The sequence below is a fragment of the Mustela nigripes genome, chromosome 15 (genome assembly GCF_022355385.1).
Source record: "Mustela nigripes isolate SB6536 chromosome 15, MUSNIG.SB6536, whole genome shotgun sequence".
Classification (NCBI taxonomy): domain Eukaryota; kingdom Metazoa; phylum Chordata; class Mammalia; order Carnivora; family Mustelidae; genus Mustela; species Mustela nigripes.
This window is the reverse complement of record NC_081571.1, coordinates 14,522,205-14,547,953: the sequence shown is the minus strand read 5'-3', so window position 1 is coordinate 14,547,953 and position 25,749 is coordinate 14,522,205. Positions and strand designations below refer to the sequence as shown.

The 25,749-nt window shown below is 32.8% G+C and overlaps 1 protein-coding gene across 7 annotated transcripts in view; it reads right to left on the bottom strand.

Annotated features, from left to right (window-relative positions):
• Positions 1 to 25,749, bottom strand: part of PDS5B (PDS5 cohesin associated factor B) — a 204,461-nt gene that overhangs the window by 49,794 nt on the left and 128,918 nt on the right. For all 7 annotated transcript variants that reach the window (XM_059378326.1, XM_059378327.1, XM_059378330.1 and 4 more), the window contains exons 16-21: positions 25,366 to 25,505; positions 23,573 to 23,688; positions 18,327 to 18,432; positions 15,406 to 15,566; positions 4,369 to 4,492; positions 1,588 to 1,746 (exon numbers count right to left, since the gene is read on the bottom strand). In XM_059378326.1, the coding sequence (XP_059234309.1) occupies positions 1,588 to 1,746; positions 4,369 to 4,492; positions 15,406 to 15,566; positions 18,327 to 18,432; positions 23,573 to 23,688; positions 25,366 to 25,505 (806 nt within the window). The remainder of the gene's footprint in view (positions 1 to 1,587; positions 1,747 to 4,368; positions 4,493 to 15,405; positions 15,567 to 18,326; positions 18,433 to 23,572; positions 23,689 to 25,365; positions 25,506 to 25,749) is intronic.

Below are 25,749 nucleotides of genomic sequence, written 5' to 3'. Positions count from 1 at the left end.
ATATACATTTATATAAACATGCATATATTATATACATGAATATGTATATTTATATATGAATATATAATATATAATTAAATATAAATATAAATAAATAAACATAAAATATTAAAAAATAAATAAAAATGGAAGAATGGAAGGGATAATAACAAGAGAACGACACAGGGGCTTTGGGGGCTGGTAATCTGACCTACTGTCAGTTGGTCAAAAATCTTAACTGTGGTAAGTCAATGAACCATAGCCTTAAAAAGTATATTTTTTCTGATATATTTTATCTCAACAAAATTTTTTCATTAAAGAAAACAACACAGTAAAGATCCAGAAAATTTTAAATACATGATTAGCATTCATGACCTAAAGAATATGAAATACTGTACTTAGGGGAAGAAAAGTGAGAGACACAGCTAAAGAACATAGCCACAGCCACAGATGAAGGTAATTAACACAGGAACTATGTGTCTTAAATTACAGGGCCTTAGTCAACTAATGGTAAACAGCCACAAATCATCAGAGATCTAATACATACAATTATCTCAACTATTATCCCCATAAACTATTTTCCATAACAAATCTGTTTAAAAGTATTAATAGTATTAAAATAAATTAATATAAGAATGACAGATATGAAACATGTAGTAATACAGATATATACATGTAGTAATACAGATATATACTGCAAGAATTATAACTGTATTTTAGGAGGAGAAACTTTATCTTATACTTCTTTTAATTCTCCAAAGAACTCAGTATAGTGCTAGCACACTATAGACACAAAACTGATAGTTATATATGTGTCTGCACAGGCACGTTTATGTGTGTGGGTTTGTGTGAATACACATAAATACACACACACATATATATACAACCCCACGTGACTGTAAGGCGTCAGTTCTCCCACATCCAAACAAGCAATGCCTCAAAGACAAACTGAAGACAGACAAAATCACTATTTCTTTTTTTTTTTTTTTTTTTTTTTTTAAAATTTTTTTAAAGACTTTATTTATTTATTTGACAGAGATCACAAGCAGGCAGAGAGAAAGGCAGAGAGAGAGGAGGAAGCAGGCTCCCTGCTGAGCAGAGAGCCTGATGTGGGGCTCGATCCCAGGACCCTGGGATCATGACCTGAGCCCAAGGCAGCGGCTTAACCCACTGAGCCACCCAGGCGCCCCAAAATCACTATTTCTTTCCTAATGTTTTCTCCCACTCTCTTCTAATTCTCTCCTATATGAAGGGAAATAAACAACTATTGTCATGACAACCATACTTAAACTAGCTTGTCAGTCTTCACGTTTTTTAAAACAGATGTCATTATAAAAGTTAACCTACTGTAAAGATGAAAAAGAACCAAATGATACTTTGTATTTATCAAGGAATACACTGCAGGTTACATGCCTATGCTCAACTATAGAGATGTTTCAATGTTTTAGTTCTAATGGAGGTAACAGCATGTTAAAAAAAGATAGGAAAACCTAAAAGAAGGCAGGTAAATGGAAATGTTATTTCCATTATTTCACTTCTCTCTTTGTTGAATAAAAAATTTTAGAAGATAACACTGTGAAGAACACAAGTCTAAATAATATCAATTACCCGATCATTCATGAGAAGATCTTTCACAATGAAAGTAGCTACCAAGGACTTCAAAGGAGCAGCAAATTGATCAGGTGCAAGGAGAGCAATATGCCCAATAGTAACCAACGGTGTTATGAGATGTTCCAGGTTGCTTGGATCTAGGCTCTTATGCAGAGGCTGGAAATGAGAAAAGGAAAAGAAAAGGAAAACACATTCAACTCTATGAATATGCAAATAAACTACTCACGTACTTCAAGTTCAAATATTTTTAAAAATTACAGAAGTTTCAAGACGTATACATGGTGTAAGTAGTAGCTTAAGCTTACATTTAAACTCCTATAGGTTATTTATGTTTAAAAGGCATCACATTTAAATATTGTCAGTTTTTGCCCAAGTCGTATCTTAGCAGTAGATAAAAAAAAAAACTTCAGCATGGAGAACCATGTATATTTTATGACTACATACATGAACACGGGAAACTGCTAAGGCTCACCAATATCTACTTTTGTTCTACTTCCTGGGCAAAAGGATGCCTATACATACACACAGCATCCTCTGCAGCTAGATGAGAATATGTGAATAAGCTCTGGTTAACAGACTGTCAGTACAACAGACTGTCAGTGCGTGCCTGCACTGAGGCAAGTATGAGAAGTGTATCATCTCTGTATTCTCTTTCTTTACTCACTGGCAGGCTTAATACCAAAGGATCCAGTGGGACTTTAAGAGAAGCCAATTGTCAAAAAGAGTCTATGTGCCTAAACCACTGATTAGAATGCAATCCAAACACCCAAGGGACTTTTTTCAGGAGCCAGAAATAAGCTTTTTTTATACAGAGTCGCATGCATTCCTGTGGATTTTTGTAGCATCAAATATTAAGTACCATAACTAACGCAATTTTTATTTTTCTGATAGAAAACCCTATCATTAATACACATTTTGCCATGACAAAAGAATGAGACTCTTCACATACCCATATAGAATATCTAAAATGAAATATTAAATTTTTAAAATAGAGAAGTCAGAAGAGTGACTATAGTATATTATCACTGGCATAAGCATAGAGAGAAGGGGACAAAATGTAAGAGTGTGTGTGTGTGTGCACGCACACATACATATGTGTATTATATTACTTATATGTGAATAAATACTGTCCAGAAAAGTACATTAGAAACTGGTTAACAGATTACCTCTGGGAATGTGAACTGGGTGGCTAGGGATACAGGGCTAAGGTGGAGGAGAAAACTTACTATTTTTACTATTTGGATTTATTTTGTGTGTTTTCATTTGGAAGCAAGTAAATATATTATCAAAAATTTTAGTGACACTTTTAATAGAGTCGATGCTGTCCTCCCATACCAAACACCAAGAATTCTAGGCTTGAAAAACAATACTAAATTGTTCTTCCCTAACATCTTAGGGTAATGTGAGGCTTTATTTTATCAAAAGCATATTTAAATGAGTTTGCTTCTTGCTATTCTTGATGACTTCCCTCAATATTCCATGGTACACCTAAATGTCAGCTTGTTTAGATTTTGAATAAAAATATGACCATGTAGTTTTTTTCAATAGTGAGTGTGATAATTTTACACAATAAGGTAATAAAGTCATTTCTGGAAAAGCAGTATTAATAGTCAGACCCTGGATTAATAGTAACCTCATGAAGGCCAGACAGATCTATAAAATCTTTTCTCAGAAAGCTAGCAAACCTATATATTATAGCAAAGGGTTACAGATTAGGTTATGGTAAAGATGAAACAAAGTATCAGATATGTAATATCAAAATGAAAATAAAAGTACCCTACAAATTCAAGTTACTATCAGCATTATCCTACTCATCACCACTGAAAGGAACTGAAAGAAGATTAATCAAGGAAAACAAAAGCTTTCTAAATCAACATGAATTCATTAAAGTCATTCTGATATATAAAAACAGACCACAAAAAATATCTCCATCCCACAATGCACAAAATTTAAAATAAATTATTTGCTACATACAGCAAGATGATCTATGATAAAGACAACTACTTTTCTTCCTTGTTCAGGTCTTTAGCATAATACATGAAAATATGAAAAAGTTAGCATAAATGTTCTAAAACAGTAGCTTCAGCATAATTTCCAAACTGTTTTCACCTCACTCAAGGCTACTGAACTAAAAATTTTAAGTTTGGATTTTATGTAACAATGCTAAATATTTAATAAGAATACTAAAGATAGCTCCAGATTACAAAAGATTAAAAAATGCAATGCTTAAAAAGCATAATAGTAATTTAAAGGGTAGAAAAAATAATATGAAATATGTATTTAAATATCATCCATCTGATATAAAATCAGGTCAGTGGTTATGTAAGTATAAATTTATTTGTGTTTTATATACCAATTATTTGTCCTATACTATACCAGTTAGTATTGACAAAGTTCCACATACTTCAGCAGTATCTTATAAATAGAACTTTAATTTTCAAACCTGTAAACTGACAGAATCATCTTTTAACTTACAGAATCATCTACTATCTACTATCAATACATACGATTTTTATGTAATTAGTTATTACCAAAAAATAGCTTCCTAATCCTAAATGTATGTCAAAAAATATAATTGTTTGATTTCTGTACTTGTTAGTACTAAATGTCTGAATAATCAGATATTGTCATATTTTAACCACTCATCAAAATTGATTATACTGATTCAAATTCTGAAAACATATCATAAAATGATACATCTCCAAATGTGAACATTCTATAATATCATTAATATGTTTTTTAACCACAAATTATGAAACAATTTTTTTTTCTTTTTACCTCAAATATCTGTGCAAACTGGGTCTCTTTACTAGAAAATATTGCATGGATACAATGAATAGCATATTTGGCTTGGCGGGGAGGTCCTTTTTTAGATTTGTGATGTAAAACAGGAAGCAAAGCTCTAAAAAAAAAATAAAGAAAAACAATGAATCAGCAAGACTCCATTAGATACTTTACCATTCATATTTTTTAAAGTAATGTCTTTTAAGAACAAAAACATCTACCTGAACTCATTTTCAATTGTCTCTAATTTTGCTTCATAAATGGCTACATTAAAAATATCATCCAAATACAAGATTTTCCATCCCCCCTCCTTTTTACTTAACAATTCTAAATGGAAACATGCAGGGCAACCCATTTCTTCTTAATGTCAATCCCATTAGCCTTTTTCATTCTCACTGCTATCACTCCAGCTAAGCTGCTGCCACCTTATACTAAGACCACTATAATGGGACCTAAACTGTTTCTCAAGTCTCTTCCTTCTCTGATTCACCTTTCACTTCATACCAGCACAACCTACATAAAGGGAAATCTGATTATAAAACCTATACAAATTAAGTGTTTATTGTGTTATCAGGTACTATTAAAAGTCCCAAATGCTTGCCTTCATGCTACCAGCATATTAGGGACAAAACAAATTATAATATATAAATTAGCAAAATATGTGTTATGTCAAATTATAGTAACTGCTGTGGAATTAAAAAAAAAAAGAAAAGAATAAGAGGACAGAACAGGGAGTAGGGACTGGTGTATATTACAATTTGAAAGAAGGTGATTACAGAAGACCTTTCAGATAAAGTAACACTTGAGCAGAGTTCTGAAGGAAGTAAGGAATAAGTCATGTAACTACCTGGAAGAACATGTAGGTATGGTATCATTATACTACACAAAAACTTAGAATGAATACGGAATACAGCAGGATCTCTTGGCTCAACTATTTATTCAAACATCTTACAGTGTAAGCAACTTCTGAATCCACCTCTTGCCCAATAACCAACCCAGTGTTTCAGTACTGAAAATTCAGATATATAATTAATTCAATACAGTAAGACAATAGCAGCAAAGTATAATAAAAAGACAAGTGACAAACTAAGGGGAAATTCTGCGTTTCGTTTCACAAAGAAAGGGTTAATATCCCTAACATAAATTCTTTCTACAAATACAAAATGACCAGCAATATCTGGGACAAATGGGTTGGTCATAAAAAAATAGAAAGCTCTTCAAAAAGTAGATACGCAAATTACCCTATGATGTGCGAAAAGATGTTTACTTTCACTCATTTACAAAAAATATATATGAATTGAAACTATACTAAGACTTCTGCTTCACATGATGACAGTTTATCTGAGACGGGACATCCTCTCCTAACTTAAGCAAGCAGGAAACCAACAAATATATGAAAGGTTTTAGACACTGGGCAACAGGTAGCACATGACTATAATCCCTAAAAGATGGGAAACACAAGAGAAGAGCCTAACATCTATTCCCACTTACTGCATGCAAAGCTCCAGGCTGCTATGTAAAGCAAAGTAACCCAATTAGAGCCTGGTGGTTGCACAGAGTTGAGAGAGACCGAGATGGGAATTGAGGCAGCTATAATTTCTAGGGCAGAGTTCCACAGAGGAGGGAGCTACAAAGACAGCAAGAGAGCTTGAATTCTGCATATCCACAGAGGGGTGTCCCAAGTCACTGGCTGAATAATGATCAGTGCCATGCATGAGAAAAAAACTACCTGAGACCAGTAAAAGAACACTGGAAAAAGTAAGCTAAAAAATTCCCTGACACATGCAAGGCTGCTAGTGATTTCACGCTTCCACCAGCCACAGTAGAAGACCTTGTAATACATAACCACGAAAAAAAATTCATCAACAGAAATAGGCCCAAAAGTGTTACAGGTGACAAAATTAACAAGGACATTAAAACCACCATTATGAATATGCTCCACATGCCCAAGAAGAAAACATGAATATGATGAGAACAGAAATGAAATACATTAAAAAGACCGAAATGGAACTACTAAATATGAAAAATACAAAGCCTGCAATGAAATATATATTAATAGAATCAAAAGTAGATTATATGTTACAGAAGAAAAAATCAGTGAACTTGAATACACAGCAATAGAAACTATGTAAAGTAAAACAAAACAAAACAAGGGGGGGGGATAAGAATCGGGCATCAGTGACCTGAAAGACATTATTAAGTAGTCAAAAGTACATGCAACCAGAGTCCCAGAAAACAAAGAGGTGAGGAGGGGAGAACAGAAAACAAATTTGAAGAAATTATAGCCACAATTTTTCCAAATCTGATGGAAACAGACCCACAGTCCCCAAAATCTCAACAAGCCTCAAGCAGGGGAAACATAAACCATTCCAAGATATACCATTATCAATTTGGTAAAACAGTGATAAAGAAAAAAAATCTTAAACACTGTCTGAAAAAAAAAAACACAATACATACAGAGGAACACTTATCAAAATCTATCCAGTCCAGAAAATAATGGAGTGACATCTTTTAGGTAAGAAATGATAATAACTATCAACCTACAATTCTGAGGAAAAAATGTCTTTCAATAATGAAGGCAAAAATAAAGATTTTTTTTTTTCCAGAAAAAGAAAAACTAAGTTAGGTACTTAAAAGCAGAACTATACAATAAGAAATATTAAAGTTATTCAAGAATAAAATGATACCAGATGAAAATATGGATATCTAAAAAAACAAAGACTAGGTGCCTCCTTAGCGCAATAGGCAGCACGTCAGTCTCATAAAAAAATGAAGACCAACAGAAATGGTAAATGTATGTATTCAAATAAATCTGAGCATGATATTTTAAAAAGACAATAAGTTATTTGGACACATTTGGAGGATGCTAGTAAACTCACTATTTTGAACACTGTTATATAACACACAAAAAACAACAGCATTTAATCTGCCTTTCCTAAACAGATGCAACACTGGGGAACCAGAAAATAGACAAAAAGTTCCTCTTTCTAAAAGTATTCAGCTAGTAGTGAAGAATGACAGAATATCACCATTAATTACTAAGTCTCATCAGTTACTAACATCATAAAAAGAGAAGTAAACAGATATCATGTGCCTCCTTACAGAAAAACACATTACCATAAAGTGGTTCTATAACAACAAAAAAGTTGAACTGGAATCCAACCAGGCCTCTGCACTGAACTATCACTTTAGAGAAAATATAAGAAACCCATTAAAATATGCCAAAGGCATACAATTAGCAAAAACCAGTCTATATGAAACTCTGCAAGAGAAACCCAGTTTCTTTATCGAATACAAAGAGAAAAAGAGAATTGGAGGGGGAGCCTACAGGAAACAAAGCACTTTAAGAGATTTATCAACAAATAACAATGTGGATCCTGATTTTTAAAAATCTTTAAAAATTACATTTTTGAGAAAATTAGATATTATTAACATTAAACAACTGATGTTAACTATGTGATAAAGGCATTATGCTTTTTTTTTTTAAAGAGTTCTTATCTTTAGAGATACTTAGATGTTACAGATGAAATGATATATATAGTCCGTCATTTGCTTTCAAACATAAGGGGAATGGGGAGTACATAAATTAGAAATTAATCAAAAGCAGCTGTTTACATTATTCATACATAAGCTAGTTTTTGGATACATGGGAGTTCATTATAATATTCTAGCTACTTCTATGTTTGAAAATTTCAGTAATAAAATGTATAAGAAGCAGAGTCTCACCAAACAAACCTTTTAGTCTATGGTTTGTGGCTCCTTTGTGAAATGAAAAACTATTAACTCCTGGTGACTTCAGTACTAAACTCCCTAGATAAGATGGGTCTTCTCATAGATCAGACTTGCCAATTCAAACATCCATAATCCCTTTTCTCAGTAATCAAGAGAAAATTATAGGTCACACACATGTAAAAAGCAATTTGGGTTGGAATTTTTAAAGACAGAATGAGAAATTTTATGCTCATCCAATGTTTTGCATACTCATTTAAACAGAAAAACAGAAATAAACCAAAACAATAAACAAAGAAGAAAAAACACTTTCAAGAATTCTAAAGTACAAGGCAGAGTCTGAGATGTTAGTGAAATGTAAATAAAACAACTATCTTCTGATTGTTTTTCTGCCACTAAGTTGCTATTAAAAGAAATACTTCATTCCCTTGCTAAATGGATTTTCTAATTCAATTTTTTTCCCCTGATGATAATCATACACATGTAGAAAACGCAAACAATACTGAAAAACACGTTTAAAAACTACTGAAGAAAACACTCAAAATTCCACTACCCTAAAATAATTACTGTTAATATTTTAGTGAATATATGTCTAAAATTTCCCTTACATGCATACATATATTAAGTAAATGAGGATACAAAATACAAAGTATTTGGAAACATTTTTTCACCAACAATGCTGGAGAGAACCTCCTTTGTCAATTTTAATGGCCATATGGCTCTTTAGTGGATAGCTATACCACAACTACTCTAACCAGTCTAACCTGATGAGCATTTAAATATTTTGGATTTTTTTTTCATCTTAACAAAACCATGAACATCTATGCTAGTTATTTACATACTGTTTCTGAGCTTTAAGGTTTAAGCCTCCCATAATCTGCTCTGAGATCCTAGAGATATAAATCTGAAATTACATTTCCTAGACTCCCTCAAGAGCTGGCTTCATGTTTAGATTCTTCCAATAAGAGACCCCAGAGCTTCTTCAGGCATTCTGTGCAGTAGTTTCACCACTCCCCCAGCAACAGTTAGGATACTCCTACAGTGTCAGCTAGTTAGGTGATATTGACAGGGCTCTTCCATCCAATGGACAGTTCTTAACACCACTTCTCTCAATTGTTCCTCCAGCCCTAAGGGTGGTTGCAGCTTCCAGCAATTCATAATCTCTGGGTTACCAAAGCAACCTGTTGCTCTTTCATCCTTCAAACGTCTGTATTAATTAATTTATGTTTAAAATACCTGATATGCGGGGCACCTGGGTGGCTCAGTGGGTTAAAGCCTCTGCTTTCAGCTCAGGTCATGATCCCAGGGTGCTGGGATTGAGCCCCACGTCAGGCTGTCTGCTCAGCAGGTAGCCTGCTTCCCCGGCTTCTCTCTGCCTGCCTCTCTGCCTACTACTTGTGATCTCTGTCTGTCGAATAAATAAATAAGAAAAAAATCTTGAAAAAAAAAATACCTGATATGGTTTCTGTCTCTCTGACTGGGCTCTGACCCACATAATCATTAGGTAGATACCTTTTCTAATTATCTCTGGGGTAAGTTCCTGAAAATGAAACTGCAGTGCTGAAGACTGCATGCATTTTAAGTTTGTATGCATTACCACACTACCAACTCAGAAAAGCTGAATCAATTTATAATCCAATCAAGAGAGCTTTGTTGGAATGCTAGCTAACACTGGTTATAGCACATACATATTTTTATTTGTATTTGCCTCAATTAGTATTAGTAGGCATAAATGTCTTTTCTTGATTGATTTGAGGGGCTGGAAGGATTTCCAGTTTATGAATTTCCTGTTAATTTCCTTTGCTAGTATTCTACTCTGAAACCTGTTATACTTCTGTTAAGAGTCTTTATACATTAAAGAAACTTTTTCTAAGTTATGCATATTGAAAATAGTTTCCCAGCATACCATTTGCATTTCTAACTTATTTCATGATTTTTGCTTTTATCTAAATGGTGTTCTCCCTCACTAAAATATAAGGGCAGAGTTTGTTCATTTCAACAGAACCTTATATACTCCAGTACCTTATATACAGTAGGGCTCTATAAATATATTTTAACAAGTGGATATTTAATTATACAATCCATCAATATTTCATAACTTGGCATTAGCATCCCTTTAATCACAAAAAAAGGAGTTATAGAAATGTGCTGGTTATTATTAGTACTTTTATTAATTCATTTTATATATTAAATCTTTGAAAATCTTGGACTCATCTCAAATTTATGAAAAACCAAGATAAGCAGTCTATATTGATTTTTCCTTTCAAAACAGCTTGCCAGTTATTTAGTGGGTAATATAACTTTTCCTAAATAATTCTTTCATTAAATATTATTTTCCTCCACTCACTATTATAAGGTTGCAAGTTTCTTGTATAGTTTACTCTGAGGCTTTCTGGTTTTTACTCCTACAATATTTTCAAAAAGTTGTTAGTGGTATATAAGGAAAGCTCTGGATTTTTACATACTTATTTTGGCTACTGTGGTTTTGGTTTTGGTATTTTCAGTTGGATTCCCTTGGATTTTCCATGAAATACCATGATAACTTTGCTTTCTCCTTTACAGCAATGTACCTATTACTTTATTTTATTTAATTACATTAGCTAATGCTTCTAAAACAATGTTAAATCATGGCAGAGATAGTGTATTTTCCTCATTTTGTTCCTAATTTTACTGGGAATGCTTTTAGTGTTTACTACAGGACAATGCTTATTGGTTTGAGAAAAATTTATTATGTTACAAAAACACTTAATCTTATTTTATTGGGTTTAATTAAAAATAAGACACATATTTTTATCAAAAGCCCCTTTAGCATCTATCAGAATGGCCTACTATGTGCCCTTTTCCCTTTTACTCAATATTATAATAAATTATAACATGAATATTAGGCTTACTAACACCAAACTTCACATTTGACCATAATATATATTTTTGAAATTTTTTAAAAAAGATTTTATTTATCTGTGAGAGAGATCACTGGTGGGGGCGGGGCAGGGGTGGCAGGGAAGAGGAAGAAACAGACTCCCCGCTGAGCCAGAAGCTAGGAGCCCAGAGTCCTACAGGGGCTGGACACGGGGCTCAATCCCAGGACCCTGAGATCATGACTTGAGCCAAAGTGACCAAGGCACCCAAGCACCCCAGCCATAGCTTATCTTTGTTTTACTGTAGTAAACTCTCTTTTTACTAAAAATTTACTTACAATTTTTGCAGCAAAATTAGTATGTCTTAAGTTTTCTTTTGAAGGAATATCTGTTATCCAGTTTAAGCCTCCTGCTTGTTATCTTGGCTTTATGAAAGAAGTAATCTGATTTTTTTCCTATGCTTCAAACAATTAAAAAGAATTAGAATGCTTGGTTTCTGGTAGACGTGAAATACTTCCAATAACACACACTTCCACTGGCACTTTTCTCAAATTTTTTTAAATAATTACAGCCTAATTAGGTTTTCTCCCATTCTTCTTGAGCCAGTTTTATTTATTTACATCATCCTTAGGGTAAAATCCAAGTTTTCAAATATTTAAACCATAGATATAAACACATCTAAAATTTAAATAGAAAGAAAAGCGATGAGAAAAGACAATCCGATATGCAAACAAAAGGAAAACAAAAGTTGGATTTAGATGTGCAAGTAAAAGTGAATGCAAAGAGGAAGAGTATATACCTTGGTAGACAAGATTCACAATATAAAATGGTTAATTAATTCATTTCCTGAGTTTTTATGTTTTAAAGAATATCCTCCTTTGTCCTTAAGCCCACTTGGCTACTCAGGAAATTCTTCAGTTAATATTTTTTTTGTCCCTGTAAATGCTCTAGCGGTTGAATCATTAATTTCAGAAATCTTATGTGGTTGAGAGAAGTGAACATCTTTCTCTTTCCACTGTACATAATATACTTCCTTTCCTTTGCTATTGATGTTTGTGAAATCACTTCTGTAATCCCTGAAAATTCAGTAAATTTCCACCAAGATGTTCCTAGAACATGAGTCCTCTTGATTTCCAGAGTGACATTTTCATTCATTCTAAACAAGTTTATTGTTTTCTGGTTTTTGTTTCTTTTTACTATTCTCCATTTTCCATTATTCTCTTGTTTCCTTCACAGAAACCAATTAGGACTTTTCAGTATCTGCAAATTATTTTCTTTAACTGCCTTCATTTCTATGCCCACTCTTTCCACGTTCTATGTAATTTCCTCATGCTCTATCTCTAGCTTACTAATTACATTTTTGATAATTATTCTGCTCCTTGCTGTTCATAATAAATTATACTTTATAATAGAAGTATGTTCCTGTGATCTTTATCCTTAGTTCTGCTACTCCTTTTATATATATTATTTTTGTTCTCTTATTTTTCCAGATATCATTTGCTGCTTAACTTTCTTGGCAGTTTAGAATGGTTTAAAATTTTCTTTTTTCTTAGAAAAACTCAGTTCTCCCAAAGAGTTTATTATCTGCTTTCTTTGGAATATTAAAATATCTGCTCAGGTTTCATATTTGTTAATTTATGTGTACTCTGTTAACTCATCTTTGAACAAAAGAAATTCTCTGGCTCTGCCATTTAAACACAAAGGCAAATATTATCTCCCTGATAACTCACAGGATGCCTCTCTTTAAAAATTAACATCTAATAACTGATCTTTGGGTACCACTCTTAAAAAATTAACATCAAAGCTCCCAACTCATTAATCAGTTGGCCAAGTGAGTAGCATGGAGGAAGGGCCTGGAACTAAATGTAGTAAGTCCTTTATCTCTGTGTAATTTCTGAATCTACTGAAAAAACCTGCCAGTGATGAGAACTAGCTAGCACATGGACTATGGCTATATCCTATAAGAGGACTCTTAATTTTGGCATATCTGCCTACTCTGGGAGTGAGCCAGACTCAAGAGAGACAGGAGGAGTCAGAACGGAAACCATAGTACATCACCATTTTTGTTTAGTGGGGAAGCACACAATTTTTTCTGTGCCTATCAAGTTGGTAGTAAGGCATTTGCTTCACAGTTCTACTAAGCCTCACCTCTAAGCTTTGCTCCTCCTGCTAAGGAAAACAGGTCAGTCCACAGAAAAAGGGTGTGACCATCAAGTCTCTCCTTTTGTTCTAAGACAGCAGAAATGAGACTTTTCTTATTTTTCTCAAAACCTGCCTACACCTCAACCTCCTCCTCTAAATTAGCAAACAACAGAACACTTACTATTCTCTTGATTCTCTGGATTCAGGAATATGTGTATCAACTGTCAATGTTCTCACATTCAATTCACTCTGGATGACTTACTTAGCAAAAATTCTATCCAGTTTGTGGTAGCTTCCACTTAAGATACATTTTTCTTTTGGTTCTTCAGAATTATTTTGGTGAATTCAAGGGAAGATAATTTAATAAAAACACAACTTCATCATTTTTCTTCAATATCCACTCACTCAAGTTAATCATTTAAAACATAAAATATGCATACATATTTTATCTCCTGAAGACATATACTATGAACTACTTCATCAAGAACAGTGCATGCACACACCGCAGGTATTCAATATCAGTTGATTTTTCTCATAAGAAACATTTGTAATATACTCAGAGTATAAATCAAATAATTGTTAAGTACTTCAGTTTCATATTAAAGCAGCAGATGTTTTAAAATGCCCTTTGCATTTAAATGTCCATCTTTCAATCTTGCTCTTGTAGTTCTATAAATATATCAAATGAAGCCTCTTTAAGATATTAAGTGTACTAGGAAAGAGTCTAGAATAAGAATAAAATCCTCCCAGTGAATATATCAAACTAAAACTTGCCCAAAACCCTAATTAAGAAAGGAACTATGCCATTATGGATATGGTACCACAGGCATTCAGACAAATAGGCCTAAATTCAAATCTTCATTCTTCTACTTGCTAGCTATATGACCCAAAACCATTTACCTTAAGTGAATATCAGATTTCTCATTTGGAAGATTACGATAATTTCTACACTTTATTAAACTGTTAATAGGTTTAAATGAGATAGTACAGTAAGTGGGCATTCGGTAACATAGAGTTATGTATTGTTTGTATATATCTCCAAACTGATCTCTGATCTGGAGAATCATAGCATCATTCAAAGGAAAATTCATGCTCTGCATTCCCTTAAAAATAAAGAAGTCAGCTTTATTTTTTCTTTGAAAGATTTTATTTATTTATTTGACAGAGAGAGAGAGAATATGAGCATGGGGGAAGGGCAGAGCAAGAGTGAGAAGCAGGCTCCCTACAGGGAGCTGGACTCAGAAATCGATTCCAGGACTCAGGGATCATGACCAGGGCATCATGACTAGAGCCAAAGGCAGACGCTTATCAACTGAGCCATCAGGGAGCCCCAAGGAGTCCATTCTAAGCAATAAAGTTTCCTACTCTAGTCAAAGAGAATATGATTACAAAATTCTGGTATGTTTCAAAGATCATTTAAATAACGCCTTTGTCCTAGTAATAGTCTCTAAAATTAAGTTCATATGAACAAAAAGGAATAACAAAAAGTATAACTGAGATTTTAAGAGCTACCTTTGTCCAGTCTCCTTCTGAGGTTTTTCATCCACATAAAGAAGCATACTACCCCAACCACAACTAACTGGACTAGTGGCTAAGCCAGAAGAATGAGGTACATGTAAAACTAACCACCTAGAACTATGGCAAGACCAGAACCAACTATCAGATATACCCTCCAGGAACAGGGTGGAGAGATGCATATAAAGAAGTAAGCAGGGATCCATAGAAAATGAAGACTTATTGTTTTGAGGTATCACAGAATCTTGAATAATGAACCAGCATTAGAAATCCCAAGGATAACAGCACAATTTCCAATTTTTGGAAATACTAAAACACATAGAAAAATACACTGCTGTTTTGATGTTTATTCCATGCTTCCCTGAGTCAAATTAAGCACTGCTTCTCAAAATGTTTAATTCAATACCTTTAATCATGGAGTATAGTGAAGAGACCTGCTGAAACTCCCTTGAAATTTACCATTAGACCTTAAATTCACATTAATTATTGATTCTATGCCACACTATATGAAGAGAATGTTTTACTATAAAATTGTTTTCATTAAAATATTTAAGCAAAATCAATGCTTCAGAAAGAAATGCCATGTTTGCTCCACACTTTCATGAATACCTCTAAAATACCAATCAGTGCTATTCCCCCAGAAAATGAGAATCTAAACTGAATGGTATAAACTTAAGATAACTGAGACACAATTTCCTCAAAACTTAAAAAATTCCAACTATTACATAAATCAAGAAACAGTAAATTATTTGTTCGTTTTCTAAATTATTTATCAGAATAAACTTACGATCTGATATGTGGGAAATCTTCTTCAATTTTGCTTCCTGTGTTTTTAAAAATTTGGAGTGCAGCTTCTGCTACTTTTTCATCATCCATTTTCAGACAAGCCAGGAGAGATTCAAATGTTTCAGCAGAATGAAAGGAGATGGGATGTGTAAATGAAAGTACCTTAAAAAATGAGTCACAAAAATGATCTGTAAGCCTTTTCCATTTTTACAATATAAATCCAAAATATTACATACTGGAAATACTCAAATCAAAGTAAATATAAAAAGAATTACGCTAATAAGTACATGAAAGCACTACAGATAAAGTTTAAAACTTAAACATGTACCAGATATGTTCCAGTGTAGGAAGACTGCATGAACTAACAAAGTCTTTTCTTTGAAAATTAAATTACTCAATATAATTCTACTCAAAATAATTTAGATTTTGGTTAATGTTTGGGTTTTTTGGAGGATGAGAATAGAATTTAACAAAGGAGGAGAGAGAATTTAACAAAATAGCCCTAGTCTTCTAAATAAAGGTCATTAGAAGAGACTAATAACATTTTTGGAAAAAAAAGTTATTTAAAAAAAGAGGGTAAAACAATAGATCATAAAAGATACCGTAACATTTACACCTGTTACCATTATCAAATCAACATGGTACTAACATCAGAAGAAACAAAACAGAAAAAGTGGAACTTTTTAGTCCAAGCATATATAAGAACTTGGATTACATAGAGTAATATACATTATAAAGAAGGAACAGAAAATGAAAATGGATGGGATTTTTAATAAATAGTCTCTGATAAAAATACACAGCTATTTGGAGACAATCCAATTAGATCCTCCCCCACAATACATACTTTCAAAATAAATTTCAGATGAGTGGTATTTTAGATTGAAAAACAAAAACAATAAAAATCCTCTGAACAAGACAGCATTTCTTTTATTTTTTTTAAGACAGCATTTCTAAGCTTAAAATAAACAAGTGGGATCAAAATATGGAATATAAAAACAAGCAAGCAGGAGAAAAATACATTAAGTATAATACTGTATTTGTAAGACTCAGAAACAAGAAAAATAAGTGATGTTACTTAGAGATACACAGATAGTCACAGATGATAAAACTAAATGGACAATAAGAGAATGAATAATAAACCCCAAACAACAGAACAATTCAGAACAACTATACCTGGGAGAAGTGAATCACGTTAAAAAACTACTCAGCGAACTTCAACAGTATCATTAGTACTCTATTCGAGTCAGTATCTTATTTACTTTTCACTGTATTCACCTTATTACTGTACCTTATAAGTTACATAAAAAACAAAATGTATTCTATAATATATATCAAATATGTCCCATAAAAAAGGAGAATAAAAAATTCAAATCCACTTAAAAAACAAAAAGCTGAGATGTCAGTTGAAAATGAACACAAGATTAAAAAAGAGAGAGAAAACACACAAGGGATAAAAATAATGAAATCACCATAGGAAAAACACTAATGACTATACCTCACTGCAATAACTACACAAATAAAAACATTTTTATTTATCAGATTAGAAAATCTCTTTAAGATTTACAATATTCTATGCTTGTGAAGACAGGATAGGCACCTTCATTCACTGCTAACTGAATTATATATGGGTATAATTTTTCTGTAAAGGAATTTTAGTAAGTATATACATCTAAACTTTTTGAAAATTATTCTCTTTATGTTCCAGTATTTAAAAAAAGAAGACATCAGCAAGGGATCTTTGATATATTTATCTTTGTATCATTATAAGAAGAATAAAATTAGAAAAATCTAAATATCAAAGGGATAGTTGGGACTCTATGGCACTGCAAAAGTGGACTAATCACCATTTCAAAAAATAATGTTTTTTATATTTTTACTATGAGCCAGATACTGTGCTCGGAAACATATGTGCATGACTTAATTAAGTCCTCCCTCTGTGAGATAAGGGCTACTATTATCTCTAATACAGATGAGTAAGTAGAGGCAATGAACTTGCCCAAAAGCATCCGTCTAATAAATGACAGTCATAAATCAGATGTTTTTTGACACTCTTAAAAACACTTCCTTAAAAAACACTGGTAAAAGTGTTTATAATTTAATAAGGGAAAATAGTCAAGATACAAAATTGTATATATTCGGTCTGATCTCAACTATATAAGTGTGCGTTTTCTTCTAGATTAAAAGGAAAATAAAAGGAATGTTTATGTGTGATAGGCTTATGAGTGTTATCTTCGTTATAATTTTATATTTTCTAAGTTGTCAATAATTAGCTGATATTTTTATAATAAGTAAAAGGCAGCAGTATATTTTAGCTAACAAAACATAAAATGAAGTTTTACTAAGAATTTGGCTCCATGTTTGGTAGGGCTAGCACTTTCTTTGCTCACTAATGAAAACTTCAAATTATAGTCCAGTAATTTATTTTTTATTTTTTGGTAAAGATTTTATTTATTTATTTGACAGAGAGAAACACAGCAAGAGAGGGAAAACAAGCAGGGGAGCAGCAGAGGGAGAGAGAGAAGCAGGCTTCCCGCTGAGCAGGGAGCCCAATGTGAGGCTCAATTCCAGGACGCTGGGATCATGACCTGAGCCAAAGGCAGACACTTAACGACTGAACCACCCAGGCACCCCAAAGGTCCACTATTTTAATGTAATACTAATGTAATACTACTAGTAATGTAATACATTACTAATGTAATGTAATACTAATATAGGTAAGCTACAGTATACAGTTTAAACCTGAAAATATTTAGCTTACATGTTAGAGAAAATGTGTAATTTCTAAATTACCTAAAATGATTGAGAAAATTTTACTTGTTTCTATAAAAACTTAAGAAGCAAATCTCAAGAATAAAAAATATATACTGCATGTATGTTAAACAGTTATCTAATTGGCAATTAATTTCACCATAGTATATTTACCTTAAGCAGTTCAAGACCTGCCCTGATGGCTTGATCAGTTGGAACACCCTCATCTTCATCATCTGCTGTTCCATCTATTGATTTATTCACTTGCTTAATAAGAGCACTGAAGTATGACAAAAAAAAAAATTGTCATATTTTCAATTGTTCTTTATTACTGATGTCTAAGAAAAATAATCATGAATATTTTCTATATATACCACATCCAAACACATAAAAATTTGACAAAGCTGTTTCCCAAACATCACGGAAAAACAAAAAATTATAATAGGTATTTTAAGATACTTCTTTTCAAAAATAGCATTTTTCCCGTCCATTCAAATGAAGTCCACATATTATATGATTTGTTATTTTTTTTAAAGATTTTATTCATTTATTTGACAGAGAGAGACCCAGCAAGAGAGGAAATGTAAGCAGGGGGACTGGGAGAGGGCTCCCCATGCAGAGAGCCCAATGCAGGGCTTGATCCCAGGACCCTGGGATCATGACCTGAGCCGAATGCTTAACAACTGAGTCACGCCTGTATATTAATGCTACCTATATTTTTATTCTTGTATTTTCTATGGAAGAATTATGCCCAAACACATGATTAGATATTTTCTAATTATCTGAAATTCATTACTGCTTGAGTAAATAGAACAAGCATACTGAAACAAGGAATAAATGGCAACATTAAGCAGTTTCAAAATATTTATCAATTATATTTATCAAATAATACTATATGTCAGGCACTGTTGTGAGAGCCAAAAACACAGGTCTGTTCCCGAAAAGTCTCAAAATACCTAGATAACAGATACATAATAAAACTTCACTAGAAATTAGAATAGATAAAAAGGAAACAATATGCTTTGAAATTTTCTTCTAAAAACATACCTAGCTTCTTTTAAAATAAACACTTATAATTTAATACCAATTATCTAAAACAGTCATTTATACTTTTAAGTATTTGTTCTTTTTATAAAAAATAAATAACATACACCATCATTAGAGACATAGTATATGTATTAAATGCAGGAAAATTCAACTATTCAATGTTCTTCAAAATGTTTAGTTGTTCTATGTTTCTACAAAAATATCATGAACTCAAACTGAAGATCAAGCTAGGAGTCAAACATATCTGTCTCTCTTGCAGGGTCCTCTTAAATTTATCAGACACCTTAGAAGCAGATATCTTTGAGAATATTTTCTTCTTTTCTGCCCATTTTTTTTGATTAATCAACTGTCATAGCTCCAACTATCCCAAATAATATTTAAATATTTAGAAAATATTTTCATCCATGACAAAAAGCATGAATGAAGCTCTCAAATCTGGTGAGGGAAGGCCAAAAATTAGTAAGCAAATACATAGAAAATATAATCAGGGAACAATAATGACCACAAAGTAGGCAAAAACAAGAAGTGAAATTCTTTAGCCACAAAAGGTAAGTCTGAAGAGATACAACTGAGCTAATGACCAAAGAACAGGAGCCAGTCATATAAAAATCTGTGAGAAAAAGCATTAACCTATAAAACCAAAAGTAATCAATTGAAAAACTATTAAAAAAACACTAGTTCAGTGAAGTGATACCAACAAAACACAAAAAAATCAATAGTGCTTTTCTATATCAGCCAAGACCACCCAAAGAATAGAGAGAGGGGAAAAATCTATTCACAATGACAAATTAAAATTATAAAATAAGTTTTACAGGCACAGAATCTATGTGTAAACTCTACAATTACACGAAGGGGAACACAAGATTTGAATAAGTCCAGACAAGTCACGACATTTTTTCACTCAATCTCCAAATGTTATTAGGGGAACACAACTTGGTATGGGACAAGATTCAACAGATGCATTCTATGGCTCAACTGGAAAAATCAATTAACGTTTGGGAACAGCCAATTAATTTTAGTGGGAGGGAAAAGGATGAAATTAACCAAAAATTAACCAAAGAACTTCATCAACAAAATAAAAATGTTTCATTAACACCTCAAAAGAAAAATGAACCAAAGCAAAAATTCAGTAAGCATCCAAACCACACAAGAATTTATATTATAGTAAGGAAATAATTACAAATTAATTGGGAAGAATTTTTCAATAAATGGAGTTGCTATAACTAGCTTCGATATGCTTTTTTTTTTTTTTTAAAGATTTTATTAATTTATTTGACAGAGAGAGATCACAAGTAGATGGAGAGGCAGGCAGAGAGAGAGAGAGAGGGAAGCAGGCTCCCTGCTGAGCAGAGAGCCCGATGCGGGACTCGATCCCAGGACCCTGAGATCATGACCTGAGCCGAAGGCAGCGGCTTAACCCACTGAGCCACCCAGGCGCCCCTTCGATATGCTTTTTTAAAAACGAATGGATATCTACTTCCGTCTTACCCTAAAATGAATTCCAAACTAATTAAAGATTTAAGTGGAAAAATAAATAACCACCTAGTATGAAAAGAAAGGCAGAAAAATCATAAAGGAAATAACTGATAGATTTAATAGTATTTATGACATATTTATACAAATTTAAAAGGCAACTAAACTAGATTAATAGCCTTATTTAATAAAGGATGTTTTTTAAGATGTACTAATTTATTTATTTGTCAGAGACAGAGAGAGAGAGAAAGAGAGATAGAGCAAGCACACACAAGCAGGGGGAGTCGCAGGCAGAGGGAGAATCTGGTTCCCCACTAAGAAAGGAGCATGATGTGGGACTCAATCCAAGGACCCTGGGATCATGATCTGAGCTGAAGGCAGATGCTTGACACTGACTGAGACACCCCGGCATTCCTTTATTTTATAAAGCATTATTACATTCAATAAGAAAAAGACAAGTCCTCCAAGCCCTCATAGGAAAAATTTTTAAAAAATAATTAACCAAGAAATATATTGGGGAAAAAAATGTTCAACTTTATTAGTGACACACTGTAATTTTTTAAAAAAGAGTGTCACCATTTACCTGTGAAATGGCAACGACTGAAAAGGTTAATAACTACTATCAGGGAGAGTTAGGTGACCTGAACACTGACTACTGGTACAAGGGACTAAGAGTAGAATCTTTCTGGAGACCTAGTTTAATACTGTGGTAGTTAAACAAGAGGGCTCTGGAGCCAGACTTCCTGGGTTTCAATGCCATTCACCACTTCTTAGCAGTAGAAAAGTTATTCAACATTTGTGTAACTCACTGCTCTTTATCTGTAAATTGGAATAACATTTCTTGTCTCACACAGTTAAGAGGTAAATGAGCAAACATGTAAAACATTTGGAATAATTCCAAGTACTTTACAAGGACTAATTGCTACTACCTGTTACTATTATTTATGTTTTGACATACTTTCGACATCACTACAAACTACTAATGATAAAGCCAAAGATTTCAGTCTGTTCATAGTACACATTACTTGTTAAAACTTTCTCCATCTTAAACTTTCAAAACACTACAATAACCTGGTGTTCTTATACTCCTGTGATTTTTCTATTGCTGAAAAACAAAATTCCAAAGTTCTGTCCATGATCTTGTAATCTTTTTACTACTTTCTACACAATCTCATGCCCAGGGAATAAATCCATTCTCACAGTTTCACATTAAGCTCAATTTGCCTTGATTTTTTAATTGTTTGTCAAGTCCAAATAAGAAGCACATCAGTTCCCTTAATTCTTTTCCAAGTATTACTATGTGCTTCATCATTTGGACTTCAGCTCTTATACTTCTGACTCCTCATCAACATTATTCCCCATTTCCAGTAAGATAACCCATCTACTAAAACATTCCTCAAATATAATCTTCCTTTTCCATCCCACTACCAGCATCCAGAGACAATTTGTAACACCTTAACAGTCTATCCATTCTACTTCCCTCCTCCTATCCATCATTAAGCATCCAGAGTTCTCAGCAGACTGAAGAATACAGTAAAAGCCCTAACATTAGACCTTAAAAGCTTTCCACAATCTCACCTCAACTACTTTTTTCGCTTTATCTTATAACACTTTTATATCTTCCCATGGTCACCATTTTCTAAATATTCTTGTCTTTTCCAGTCCAGTTAGCCTGGTTTACATTAATCTCAGTACCTGGAATATTCGTTCTCCCAACTCTGTAAAAACAAAATCTTATCCATCCTTCCTCTTAAGTCGGATACTATTCCTTTAGAGAAAGCGTCTTTCAGTCCTCTGAACACATTTGCATTAATTTTATGAAACTATAAAATAAACTCCTGATTAAAACTCTTTATTCTATTGCCAGACAATGGGTTAAAGAAAAGTAAAAAAATGTGCTTTGCCAATACCAACTAGCATTGCCCTGAATAGAGAAAGCATGGGATTATTTATTGAATGAGCTTCAGTCTGATTCAGTGTCTTCCTTATACTAATATGGGGGTTCTGATTTTTTGTTTTATATTGTTTTTCAATCCATAGAGCCCCTTCTTCAAATGAAAACTGAATGCAATAGGAGTCCAAAGTGACTACGGTATCCAAAGCAGGGTCTCCCTACTCTGCAGGGGATCACAGCCCAAAAGCTATACCCTCTACCCTCCTAAACAAAACAAATCCCGAAAAAGGGTTTATTGGGTACAGGATATTATTATTTAGATTCTAATATATCTCTAAAAAATACTACTGATGACCAGAAAACAAGGATGTTTTATATATATATATATACATACATACATACACGCATTCTGTAAGCACTTTTTCAACTACTCAAAACATTTTAGGAAAATGTTTAGAAAAAAAAAGAACATTTTACATAGGGGAAAACAGCCATAAAAAGAAAGCATTTTCCAAGATGTCAAAGTCATCTATATCAAAGCTGAAATGAGGGTTGTTTTAAAAATAACACTTTCAGGTCTCAAATACCTGTGAAAATGCATCATATGCTGCTTTACAACATATTCACCTAATTTTCTTTTCCTGAGGGTATAATTATAAATTGTATTACCTATACTATGCAAGCTAACTAAAAAGAGGAATTCCTGAATATACTTGGTTAACAGATAGAAACCAGGCTTAAACTGGTATTTTCTCATCCAAATGAAGTAATACTTAATAGAAGAAAAATTAAATATACACAGATATATGCAAACAAGTGTGTACATATACATACACATACGTATATATGAACAGATATACATACAGATATATAAGTGAGTATATAGCCATTTCACATATACAAAAATCTGTACAGGTAACTGCCTGTGTATAGCAGGTACTCAAAAGCAACTGACTAAAGCATGAATAAACAGTGATGAAAATTTAATATTTTTAGATAAAAATACCTGATAGATTCAGTATCTATGTGTACAGGTGCTATCCTCTCCAAGAGAAACTTGATCATCTCCAGGAAAGGATTTGTAGGCTGTTTGGGGTTGCCCAACTTCTTAGTTATTTCACGCTGTAAAGCAGATTTTTTAAAATATTACAAAAATATGTTTAGAAAATTACATCACATTAAAATACCAAGACTCTAAAGTAATTAAAACAATGTAATACTGGTGTTGGAATAAATAAATCAATAGGAATTGAAGAAGTCCAGAAAACCAAACTAACATTTTGCATATGAGAAAGGCAACATTTCAACTAACAGGAAAAAAGATGGATTATTCAATATATTGTGTTGAAATAACTGAACAGATACTTTGAATAAAAACAGATCCCTATCTAATACCTTATGCCACAAACATTCCAAAATGATAAAAACAAATACAAAAGAATAAAACCAGATTCAGTGAAGACACAAACTTCAGAGAGTAGAATTATCAGTAAAGCTTGCTAAAAACAACAGATTCCAGGACCTCAGTGTGAAGATTAGTCAATCTGGGGTGGAGCCAAGAATCATGTTTTTTCTTTTTTTTCTTTTTTGAAAGCCTCTTGGAAGATGCATGGGCAACAGATTGAGAAATACTGGTATTAGTAAATATTTTCATTGACTTGCAATAGAATGGAATTTTGTAAGCAGGACATAAAATGCAAAAGCCTTGAAGAGTCTGCTGATAGACTCAGCTACATAAAAATAAATATGGTACGTAAAGGACATCATTAATAAAATGAAAGGGCAAACTACAAATGAAAGAAAATTATTTGCAGTTTAATTAACATACATGATTAATCAACAGATAAAGACAAATGTCATTTCAGAAAAATAGGCAAAGATTAAAAACACACAATTTACAAAAATATATATATAAATGGCTAATATGTCCAAGAAGAAAAAAAATGGTCAGGTGACTAGCAACCAAGAATACAAATCCTACCAAAATAATTATGTTTTCCTTGGAGTTCTGCTTCTTTCCAATAATGATAGAAGCCAATATTGACTCTATCCTAAAGAAATAACCAAGAATGCAAAAAATTATCTGGCTATAAAGATACTAAAATGGTCTTTAAATAAAAACAGAGAAAAAAAATCTAAATGTGTAACTCAAGTGACTGTTCAATAATTATGATACTTAGAATCAGTGGTACGTTCCACTGCTAGTAATATGGTAAAAGACTAATAAAAATAAGTAAAATGTACAATGCTGTATGCATATGATCTTACTTTGTAAGATATATACCATAATATTAAACAGTCATTTTCTCTATAAAGGGGTTATGGTTTATTGCCATTTTTGTGGTATTTTACATAATGAATATAAATTTCACATAATGAATACAAAATCCACATAAATGAATAGAAGTTATTTTGTTTTGAAAGGGGGTCAAAATTTTACATAATGAATATTACGTAAAATAATGCATATTTTACATAATGAAAATTATTTCCTAAAAGGAGCCAAAAAAGGTTTGGGGGCTCTTCAAACATTAGTTTTTTGTGTTTTGGGCTTTTTTTTTTGTTTGGTGTGAGAGAGAGAGAGAGAGCAGCACACGCACAAGTGAGGGGGAGGGACAGAAGGAAACAGGGAAAGAGAATCTTAAGCAGGCTCCACACCCAGCATGGAGTCCAACAGAGAGCTAGATCTCACAACCCTGAGGTCATGCATGACCTGAGCCAAAATCAAGAGTCTGACATTTAACCAACTGAGCCACCCAGGCGCCCCAAACATCAGCTCTTCTTAATGTCTCTCCTTACCACACAGCCTTCAGCCTGCTTGCAGGAGCATGTTGGACTAACGAGTACTTCTAACTGTTTTCTTATTTTCTCATCATCTTCCAACACTTGTGTGAACTTCTTCATGAAATCCTGAGCCTTACCAGGATCTGGCAAATTTCCTTAAATAAATTAAAATTCAGTAAAAATACCATTTTAGAAATTTCTCAAAATAATAAAGGATCTACATTTTTCATTCTTTTATTACTTCGATTAATAATCCTAATTTACAAATTCAGTTTAGTTTAATTAGAAGTTGTGGAACAACTTCAATAGTTAATTTTCACAAAATTCTGCTTTCTAGAAATTTGAAACAAGAATACTGTGAAGGAACACCTTTGTAGAGACAGACTAAACTATTTCTAA